The sequence below is a fragment of the Mustelus asterias genome, chromosome 10, assembly GCF_964213995.1.
Source record: "Mustelus asterias chromosome 10, sMusAst1.hap1.1, whole genome shotgun sequence".
NCBI classification, from domain to species: domain Eukaryota; kingdom Metazoa; phylum Chordata; class Chondrichthyes; order Carcharhiniformes; family Triakidae; genus Mustelus; species Mustelus asterias.
In genome coordinates, this window is record NC_135810.1 from 16,640,935 (window position 1) to 16,652,938 (window position 12,004).

At 42.9% G+C, this 12,004-nt stretch overlaps 1 protein-coding gene across 3 annotated transcripts in view; it reads right to left on the reverse strand.

Moving 5' to 3' along the window:
* Positions 1-9,915, reverse strand: part of rbm26 (RNA binding motif protein 26) — a 79,668-nt gene extending 69,753 nt beyond the window's left edge. For all 3 annotated transcript variants that reach the window (XM_078221637.1, XM_078221635.1, XM_078221636.1), the window contains exon 1: positions 9,351-9,915. In XM_078221637.1, the coding sequence (XP_078077763.1) occupies positions 9,351-9,409 (59 nt within the window). In that variant the 5' untranslated portion in view covers positions 9,410-9,915. The remainder of the gene's footprint in view (positions 1-9,350) is intronic.
* Between the last annotated feature and the right edge of the window lie 2,089 nt (positions 9,916-12,004).

Consider the following 12,004-nt stretch of genomic DNA (forward strand, 5'->3'; position numbering starts at 1 on the left):
CACTGATTAAGAAGTATCCATCATCTCGCATTAGGATTTGGTTGAAGAGGTAATTGAGGAAGAGGACAATGACAACAGTGTGTGCAATCAGAAAACCTGGGAGTGAAAATGGACAGCAGGAAATTGCCCTTCAGCAAATAATAGCACCTGGAGAGCAAGTTGCTTGCATCTTTAGAAATGCATCTGCTCTCTCGAGTTATCTGCATCTGCCTCCCTTTCACTCCCACCATCTTTAGCTACTGCAGTAGGCACTAGCAGACCAAACGATTCGGACTACAGTCAGCTGCGCTTCCTAGTCATTTTGTCTACGATTAGTGCAAGCACCACCAAAATGCTACCCTGTGTTTCAAGAATTTTCTCAAGTTCATCTCAGCGTAACAGTCATAAGATCTAAGTCAACTATTAAAGTAACCTGAAATAAGGAAAAATACTGCAGATGCTGGAATCTGAAACAAGAACCAAGGATGCCGGAAGAGCTCAGCCAGACATCTGTGGGAAGAAAAACAGACTTGACGTTTAGAGCCTGTTTGAGTCTTCATCATATAGTTGAGTTAAAATAGCAAGCAACAGGAAAATTGGGGTCATGCTTGTGGCCTTTAATGAGAGTGGAGGAGGCAAAGGGCAGATGTTGCATCTTCTGTGATTGACAATCGCAAAAGGTGCAACACCTGACCCTTTATTTCCTCACCATTCAGTCCCCAAACACTACTTTCAGGTTAAGCAGCATTTCACTTGCACTTCCTTAAATGAAGGTAACATACACAATGATGTGCAATGCCACAATCTAGTGAATGTGATATGTATGGTTGTGCAGAAATATAGAATTAAAGAATGGTTACAGCATAGAAGGTGAGCACAAACGTGCAATGCCACAATCCAGTGAATTATTGTATCAATTATTGTAGTCACTGCTCCCAATGCAGTCTCCTCTACATTGAGACGGTTAAATGCAAACTGGGTACCTGCTTTGTAGAACACCTTGGCTCAGTCCGCAACCTTCCTGTTGCTTGCTATTTTAACTCAGCACTTTTCTCTCAGGCTCACATGTCCATCTTTGGCCTGGTGCAAAGCCCAACATAAGCTGGAGGAACAGCGTCTCATCTTCTGATTATGCATGTTACAGACCTCAGGACTCAACATCAAGTTCAACAACTTTAGACTGCGACCTTTCTCCTCCATCTTAATATCCCATACATTGAGCACCTCAGCACAATACCACCCCCCGCCGCCCCAGGCTTTTGTTCTTAAGGTTGCTACATCGTGCTGCAATTTTTCACAACTACACTTTAATATCTAATACATTTCTCCCCCTCTTTAGTTCTGATGAAGAGCCAAACAGACTCAAAATATTAACTCTTGTTTTCTCTCCCTACAGATGCGACTAGACATGCTGAGATTTTCCAGCATTTTCTGTTCTTGATTAGAATAATCTTTCCTTGAAGATCTTGATATGGTTTTGTTCCAATTTTAGACCCTGAAGGATGAATTAAGAGATTTAGAATAGATGAATTTCAATTCTTAGAAAAAAGGATAGCTAATACACTTGTGGTTGAAGCTGTAAATCATAAGGCAAAAAAGGATAAGCAGACAAAAATAAACAAGTACGAAACATATTCATTTATATTAATCCAGAGCATGTCATATTTCGGTATTTTCCATTTAAGGGAGCGGTGTCCCACAGGTATTCTTAACATGAGAAATTTCACAATAAAAATACCATTCTAAGTTGTTCTTTTCAAAATGGAAGAAATTAAACAAGGGCAAAGTATTAGACACAAAACCTATTATTTTTTAGCCGAATGAAATATTTTCTCGAGTTGAGAAAGATTATGTTTTTTGACTTCCAGAGGCAAAAGTTCTTTTGCAGCACTTTGGACCAGAGGTAATCACCCAAGGCTAAAAGTTCAAACTCAATAGCTCAACTGACGTAAACGCATAACAGGTGAATGTGGCTTGGCAAAGAAAACTTACGGGCAGTCTCTACTAACAAGGGGGAAACCAAAACCAACAATGGGCTATGCGTTGCTGTAGCTGGGATCCAACAACATATCTTTAGTTAGAGAATTACCCCACACTCTTCAGAATTACAGAAATGTTATAGCACAGAAGGCAATTCAACCCATTGTGACTGACTGGTTCTCCAAATATGCAATTCGAGCACCCAGAAATAGGTTAAACGAATGTTCTTACTGAAGTCAGATGTAACCTCCTGCTCTATGACTCTATTAATAAAGATGTGGAGATGCCGGTGTTGGACTGGGGTAAACACAGTAAGAAGTTTAACAACACCAGGTTAAAGTCCAACAGGTTTATTTGATAGCAAAAGCCACACAAGCTTTCGGAGCTCCAAGCCCCTCACCTGAAGAAGGGACTTAGAGCTCCGAAAGCTTGTGTGGCTTTTGCTACCAAATAAACCTGCTGGACTTTAACCTGGTGTTGTTAAACTTCTTACTCTATTAATAAAGCCCAGGATACTGTATGCTATATTAACCACTCTCAACCTGTTCTGCCACTTTCAATGGCATATGCACACTTAGACCCAGGTCCTCTGCTCCTGTACCCCTACAGAATTGTGCCCATTATATATTGATTCTCCATTTCTTCCTACCAAAATAATTTCACATTTCTATGCATTGAAATTAATCTGTCACCTCTCTGTCGATCTCACCAACTTATGTCCTTTTGAAATTCTACAATATCCTCCTGGTTCATAATGCTTTCAAGTTTTGATTCATTCGCAAACTTTGAAATTATGCCCTCTAAAACAAGACCTCGGCAATTATATAACAGGAAGACCAGGTGTCTTAACACAGGTCCCAACATTGACACCTGGGGAATTTCAGCCTGAAAAAGATCCATTAACCTTACCCTGTTTCCTTTCACTTAGCCAATTCCCTATCCTTGGTCCTAATGTCTCTTTTACCCAAGAGTTACAATTTTGGTCAAGTCTGTTGTATGGCACTGTATCAAATGCCTTTTGGAGGTCCCTGTACATCACAAACTGCATTACTCACACCAATCCTTTCTCTTTTCTCTTCAAAACACTCCAGCAAGTTAAACTTTAAACTTGGGTAAATACGATTTTCAACTCAAAACAATTTTGTCCACAAGGCTATTGAAGGTCTAAGTTGATAATGACAGAAACCAGGGTGTCCAAGTTTCACAGATAGAATAGAATTCATAGAATCCCTACAGTGAGACCATTCGGCCTATCAAGTCTGCACCAACAACAATCCCACCCGGGTCCTACCCCCATGTATTTACTGTACTAGTCCCCCTGACACAAAGGGGCAATTTTGCATGGTTAATCAATCTAACCTGCACATCTTTGGACTGTGGGAGGAAACTGCAGCACACGGAGGAAACCCACGCAGACTCGGGGAGAATATGCAAACTCCACACAGACAGTCAGCCGAGGCCAGAATTGAATCGGGGTCCCTGGCACTGTGAGACAGCAGTGCTAACCACTAGACCACTGTGTTGTCCTGGACATCGCCATGACAAAAGAACATGGATTTGAGGATTGGGAAATAAACAGCAGAATGACCAAAATGGGAAAACGAAAGCTAGTGAGATCAAATGTTAAATGGAGTAAAGAAATTGAAAGAGGGGGAAAGAAAGATTGAATTGAGGAGAGAGAAAATACTTAATTTTAAAATCTCTTGGAAAAATTCACAACCCAAAGAAATGAATATTCACACGAACCTTAGTTAATCTTCAATTACCTTTGGACAATCATGATCAGTTTTAAAAGAGTACTCTGCACCTATAATTACTGACCCTAAATATCTACCATACAAGTACTGCAACTTTAATATCAATGGTGAGGGAGACACAAAATGCAGCTTTTCTGAAGCTAACAGCAGAGCACACAACTTGGACAGCAACATTTGGATATCACTATCTGCCCCATGTCAATTGATGGCCATTTAGGATAAATAACTGCAAGCACCTTTAGCTTCGACATTACGTCAGTTAAAGCAGCTGACCCAATGTTTCTATTGGGTTGCATGGTCTAAAAGATATCACAATAACTCCCTCATGCCACATTAGGATGATAACACTTATCGAGTTGAACAAACAAGGAAAAGTTGCCAGCTTTATCCAGGAAAGACATTAAATATTGTTTTGCCTATAGATTTGCCTCAGTTGACCGACCCATCACTAATATAAACAAACATAATATGACACAAACATATCACAAGTAACATTTGTAAATTAATGTTACTTAAACATTTTTAATAATACAATTGAAATACTTGTACCTTGTTTGCATGTCACAGGCAGTGAACAAGTTGCTGCCACACTTTCTAATGCTATACATACAAAATGTCCTAGCCGTCTGCTCCTGCCCCAAATTCTCTCTCTTCAGCATGCATATTTCTGTCCTCTCCAAAAGCTTCTCCCAACTAATCCCAGATCTTCCCTCCAACATGTTGCAACAGTTAAAGTGAACGCGAGAGAGACGGAGACAGAGGGAAGGGTTTCAAGACAGAAACAACGAGCAGGTCAAGCATAATAGCAACACACTGAGCTGCAAGTGAAAGCCAATGAGAAGAGAGACAGCAGCAAAAGGACAGAGAGGCCACAAAGATTAGAGGGAAAGCAGTTTAGTCACAGAGGTATAACTTCACTTGAGAGCAATTCCAGAGGAAAATCAACTTTGTGCTGCGTCGCTTCTGTTGGAGATCTAACACCTCAAGAGCAATGTAAAATAAAAAGCTAATTAACTTTCTGCCTTTGTGCAATCTGATCAGACCATGAACTGCATTCAAAACGTTTAACAATTATTTCTCATGGTCTGACACTTTCCTTAAGCTAAAGTGTCACTTTATTAATTGCAAAGGAAAGACTAAAATGGTTAGCAAAATATCACGGGCTACATCATGTAAAGAGAGATGGAATTGCGTATTCAAGGATATTGCTATAACACAAAACAAAACCCCTGCTGAAGATTACAAAAAACTAATGTCTCAGGGAGATTGATGAGTTTGGAACCCAGAGATCCATAGGTGATGTGAGGAATCAAAACAAGCCAGTTCAATTCTGCTGACATTAATCTAAAGGAAACGGTTCTTGCAATTGATGGCAGGTGGTACAGCGATAGCATCAGGAATCCACCATGGTGGATACAGGGAAGTGTGCAAGTGATCTGCTTAAAATTACAAAATGCATGTTAAAAATAAAAGCGACAGAGGCCTCAGAGAGACACAGATAGAAAGGAGGGAAATAGGTTAAGTGAACAGATTTCTTTTTGATCATCACTCATCGATGGAAGGAGAAAGTGGGAGGATAGTTCATGGTAATTATGGAGCAAGGAGTGGAAGATACAGACATTCAGCAGGTAGATCGAAATGATAAAAGATACGGGTGGCATGAAAGAACAATGACCTCGGGAATATGAAGAATTAGTATATGTGATGGGAGGAAGGAACAGTTAAGTTATTTTGTTTTTCTTGGCATGTGCATGTGGGCAAGGCTGATTTATTGCCCATTACTTAGTTGCCTTGCAAAAATACTAATGTGCCCGCTCCGTGAACAGCTGTCAACCTTGCAGCAATGGTCTTAGAAACACAGAAAATAGATGGAGTAGGCCATTTGGTCCATCGAGCCTGCCCCATTATTATGATCATGACTGATTGTCAAACTCAATATCCTGATCATGCCTTCCCCACATATCCCACGATCCCTTTACCCCTTAAGCTTTATCTAATTTCTCCTTGAAATCACACAATGTTTTGACCTCAACTATATTCTGTGGTAGTGAATTCCACAGATTCACTCTCTGGGTGAAGAAATTTTTCCTCACCTCAGTCCTAAAAGGTTTACTCCTTATCCTCAAACTATGACCCCTTGATCTGGACTCCCCCACCATCGGGAACATTCTTTTTGAATCTCCCCTGTCTAATCCTGTTAGAAACTTATAAGTTTCTATGAGATCCCCTCTCACTCTCCTGAACTCCAATCGATATAATCCTAACCGACTTAGCCTTTCCTCAAATGACATACCTCCCATCTCAGGAATCAGCCTGGTACACATTTGCTGCACTCCCTCTATAGCAAGGACATCCTTCCTCCGATAAGGACACCAAAACTGCACACACTACTCCAGGCATGGCCTCACCAACATCCTATACAATAGTAAAACATCCCTATTTCTATTGTCAAATCTTTTCACTATGAAGGCCAACATACCATTTACCTTCTTTATTGCCTGCTGTACCTGTGCGCTTACTTTCAGTGACTGATGCACAAGGATACCAAGGTCTCGCTGAATAGCCATCACTCTCAATTTACATCCATTCAAATAATAATCTGCCTGCCTATTATTACTACCAAAGTAGATAACCTCACATTTATCCATGTTATACTGTATCTGCCATGCATACATCTACTCATTCAGCCTGTCACACTGAAGCATTGCGGCTTCCCCTTACAGCTGGTCCTTCAACAATGGGAATTATGCATGGCATACTGGTGATGGCAAAGGAATAGCAATCTATATCCTAACAAGGATGGTGCGAGACCTGAAGAACGTGGAAGGGGATGGCACCCCCACAACATTACCACCCTTGTGCTTCTTACTGGTAGCAATCACAAGGGAAGTAGGTACTGCCGAAGTAATGTTGCTGCAGTGCACATCATGATTCATCACTAATGGATATTGTGTGTGGAGTGGTAAGCAAGTAAGGCCCATACCCACTGCAATGCTACATCAACGTAGCCACTGCTGGGTCATTTCTCTACAACACATTTCACGTTATTACTAAGCACCATTTTTTTAAACCTCAAAATAGAAAAAATAGGAAAAAAGATTAGAAAATAACTGTGTTCAAGAGAGCAGAAAAGGCAAGACAGAAACACAAAGACAGCAGAATTAAGAAAGAAAAAACCATATTCTCTAACTTACCATATGCGGTAAAATTATCCAGCATGCATTGGAAATGCTCGGTTGATGCCAGATAACCAAAGACGTTGGTTAATAGGGTTCCATTTACTCATGGAATACAGCACAATAATTGTAGCAGGGTGGGGCGGTACAGTAGTTAGCACTGCTGCCTCACAGCACCAGGGACCCAGCTTGGGTCACTCACTGTCTGTGTAGAGTTTGCACATTCTCCCCATGTCTGTGTGGGTTTCCTTCAGGTGCTCCGGTTTCCTCCCACAGTCCAAAGATGTGCGGGGTTAGGTGGATTGGCCAAGCTAAACTGCTCCTTAATGTCAGGGGAACTAGCTAGGGTAAGTGCACGAGGTTGAGAATAGGGCCTGGATGGGATCGTGGTCGGTGCAGACTCGATGGGCAGAATGTGCTGTAGGATTCTATGAACTAAGATCTCAGTACTCAGGAAATAGAGAACAGTATTCTATTTACTTCCAAATCTTCCAAAGTATATTAAAACATAGATTGAAGTATATAATGTAGTATATAGGTAGACTCCAGGTTACATTGTAATTGATTCTGGTTGGTGAAGTAACGATTTGTATTCGTGGAACACCAGAAATTCTGGTTAATAGCGATTGCTCGAGTGACAGATAACACACAGTTTACTGTGCAATGCCATGGAAGATCAAACAGGTTTATTAATAATCTTACATTTGCATGAACTTGTTTTTTTCCCCATCCCAAGTATCAATTTTGGTAATCTGTTATGATAAAATGAATTTAGAAACTTTTTAATTCGGGTGTAATATATTGCCTCATTGGAAAGCACTAAACTTTTGAGGAAAGCAAGTAGGCAATTGGCTTTGCCAGCGTCAGCTGACTTGTAAATGTAAACGATCTGATCTTCATTACTGCCAACGACCCATTTATTTTTGTAGATCTTGGGAGCTGTCATTGGATTGACTGCTTCTGCATCATACCCAGTAAGTGCAAAGAGAAGTAATATTAGTTTTACAATCTGCCCATTGCAAGTACACGGATCCTACTGACAGTTTTGCTGTAAGCATGAGCAGAAACATGGAGTGGAGTTTGTGTTCCATGGAGTTACAAAGAACCACAGAAGGAAACAAAATAAAAGGGTAGGACAAAGAGGAAAAAACTGGAGGGGAACATACTGCATTCTTTTTCTGTAATTCCTTCGTAGATTAAAAACATACGTTTGGTGAAGATATGGGAGGCCTGATGCATTCATTCCAGCAGATACTTCAAAAAAGATAAATTTACAAATCTAAGTACTAAAAATACATGAACTATCAGTTTTTGGAATGGCTGTAAAATTGTGTTAACAACCAAAATATATTTACCGTTTGATTTCTGCAAATTGTATTGCAGAAATTTAAGTTATGCTCTGTCTGCTTCAGCAGCCACAGGAAGGAAATATAAAAGTGAATATTGAAAATAGTGCATTTAATACTTACCTACAGTCAACTAACATTTTAAAAAGTAAGCCTTCTATAAAATGAATTGCTGGGGGTGGTGGGTTTGGGTGTTCGAAGGGAAAGAAAAGGGAAGGCATTATCATGCAAATGATCGTTTTTCCATTTAACAATTACTCTGTACTTTCAAGTAGTATGGCTACATTTTGACAAATAACTAAAGAACTTGATTTAAAAAAAAACAGGAGATACTCGATTAAGATTTTAAATAGCAATAAGGAATGGTACACATGCCATCGATGACCGGTTTAGTAGGTAGGCCTTCAATATCACAAGTGCAAATTACAGTAGTAACTTAGATGTGCATTTAGTGACAATTGTCACTTGCAGCACAAGTTAAACCAACTTCTTGCTAAGCCCACAATTGCTGTTTAGTATCTGGACTAACTGCATCGCAAGCCAAACATTTTATTGCCCTTCAGCACTTGCAATGCTTTTGATACAGCAGTGCCATTTTTTAAAAAATCATGGTCTTCCAAATATCTGTGTACACCTAGTAAGATTGTAAACCCCTCCAAGGGTGGATGATGTGTAGGATATCCACCTGAAGCACTCATCATGTGCTATCATGGTGAGAAGTAGGCACATACAACATTATGGGATGGGGGGGGGGGGGGGGGAAGAGAGAGATCAGAATATCAGCCATGATCAAAATGAATGGCAGAGCAGGTGCGAAGGGCCGAATGGTCTACTCCTGTTTCTTATTTCTGTGTTTTAGAGAAGGATCTAGAGACAGGTCGCTGAAATGTTTAAGGACCAAAAGCAATTTTGCAGAAGTGCAGTGGACGAGAGAGACAGCTCTGCCGAATTATGGAGTTGAGCTAGTTTGATGATGGCCCTCGCCACCAACCCAGCCAAACAACCAATGATCCTTTGCACTTCTGCAGCAGCAACCTGGCCAGATCATGAAACATCTGCAATTTGCCACAGGAGGGTAGGTGGGAGGCGCAAACTCTTACATGGTTACTTACATGGGTTCCAGGGTCTTGGTGAGCCACGACTTGAGGGCATCGAGGTTTTCTATCATCATCGTGAGCGATCATGGGGAGGGGGGGTCGAGGCGCCCTCGTCAAACACCAAACTGGAGGGAGACGGGGGAGGCGGGGGCAATAATGGGAGGGCAGGGGGGGGTATCAGAGCTCAATAGGGGGAAGAGGAATTCCGGTCGAGAAAAAGGGAGCTAAAATTGTGTTCCTTCCCCCTGGGGAAGGGGGGCGGTGTGATTAAAGTCGGAGCATGGAAGGAAAAGCCCCCCTCTCCACCACAAGTAAGCAGCAGCAGCAGCTCCCGGGGCTGCTCAACGTGTCCCAGGGACACAGGGCCTGCACAAATAATATCTCCAACAACAAGAGGCCGCGGAAGGGGCAAGAGAGAGAAACTGTCCCCGGGAGCCGGTGTCGACCTTTTTTCTCTCTCTCTTTCTCTCCCTCTTCAGAACTGAAGGCAAGCAGGGCCGGTGACCGGGAGTGTTTGAGGAGCCAGGCCCTCAGCTCCGGCTGCACACTAACATTTCACACTCTCACTCTCTCTCTCGGTGAGTTTGTTCAGAAAATGGCGGCTCCCTACTCTCGCCCGGCCCCAGGCCTCGCGAGATTTCCCCCCGCCAGTGGGCGTGGTTCCACTTTCCTCCACCACAATGTGTATCCATTTGGTGCCAAGTTCCAAACACATGTTGGGACACTCGGGGGTAACTCAGCACGGCCAGTCCACCCAACCTGCACAACTTGGGATGCTCAAGGGATAACTTGGCGTGGCCAATCCACCCAACCTGCACATCTTGGGACACAGTAAGAGTTTTAACAACACCAGGTTAAAGTCCAACAGGTTTATTTGGTAGCAAATGCCATTAGCTTTTGGAGCACTGCTCCTTCGTCAGATGGAGTGGATATCTGCTCTCAAACAGGGCACAGGGACACAAAATCAAGTTACAGAATACTGATTAGAATGCGAATCCCTACAACCAACCAGGGGGTCTTAAAGATACAGACAATGTGAGTGGAGTGAGCATTAAGCACAGGCAAAAGAGATGTGTATTGTCTCCAGACAGGATAGCCAGTGAGATTCTGCAAGTCCAGGAGGCAAGCTGTGGGGGTTACAGACAGTGTGACATAAACCCAACATCCCGGTTTAGGCCATCCTTCTGTGTGCGGAACTTGGCTATCAGTTTCTGCTCATTGACTCTGCGCTGTCGTGTGTCGTGAAGGCCGCCTTGGAGAACGCTTACAAGATCAGAGGCTGAATGCCCGTGACCGCTGAAGTGCTCCACCACAGGAAGAGAACAGTCTTGCCTGGTGATTGTCGAGTGGTGTTCATTCATCCGTTGTCGTAGCGTCTGCATGGTTTCCCCAATGTACCATGCCTTGGGACATCCTTTCCTGCAGCGTATCAGGTAGACAACGTTGGCCGAGTTGCAAGAGTAGGTACCGTGTACCTGGTAGATGGTGTTCTCACGTGAGATGATGGCAACCGTGTCGATGATCCGGCACGTCTTGCAGAGGTTGCTGTGGCAGGGTTGTGTGGTATCGTGGTCACTGTTCTCCTGAAGGCTGGGTAGTTGTGGACAATGGTCTGTTTGAGGTTGTGCGGTTGTTTGAAGGCAAGAAGTGGGGGTTGGGGATGGCCTTGGCGAGATGTTCGTCTTCATCCATGACATGTTGAAGGCTCCGGAGGAGATGCCGTAGCTTCTCTGCTCCACGATGAAGGGTACTCTGTCCACCTGGACTTGCAGAATCTCACTGGCTGTCCTGTCTGGAGACAATACACATCTCTTTAACCTGTGCTTAATGCTCCCTGCACTCACATTGTCTGTATCTTTAAGACCTGGTTGGTTGTAGAGATTCGCATTCTAATCAGTATTCTGTAACTTGATTTTGTGTCTCTGTGCCCTGTTTGAGAGCAGATTTCCACTCCATCTGACGAAGGAGCAGTGCTCCGAAAGCTAATGGCATTTGCTACCAAATAAACCTGTTGGACTTTAACCTGGTGTTTACCCCAGTCCTACGCTGGCATCTCCACATCTTGGGACACTCAGGGATAATTTAGTATGGCCACACCACCCAACCTGCACATCTTGGGACACTCAGGGATAATTTATTATGGCCAGTCCACCCAACCTTAACATCTTGGGATGCTCAAGGGATAACTTAGTATGGCCAATCCACCCAACCTGCACATCTTGGGATAGTAAGAGGTCTCACAATACCAGGTTAAAGTCCAACAGGTTTATTTGGCAGCACAAGCTTTCGGAGTCTCGCTCCTTCTTCTCACCTGAAGAAGGAACGAGACTCCGAAAGCTTGTGCTGCCAAAGTAAACCTGTTGGACTTTAACCTGGTGTTGTGAGACTTCTTACTGTGCTTACCCCAGTCCAGTGCCGGCACCTCCACATCATCTTGGGATACTCGGGATAACTTGGCATGGTCAATCCACCCAATCTGCACATCTTGGGACACTCAGGGATAACTCAGCTTGGCCAATCCACCCAACCTGCACAACTTGGGATGATGTGGAGATGCCGGCGTTGGACTGGGGTAAACACAGTAAGAAGTTTAACAACACCAGGTTAAAGTCCAACAGGTTTATTTGGTAGCAAAAGCCACACAAGCTTTCGGAGCTGCAAGCCCCTTC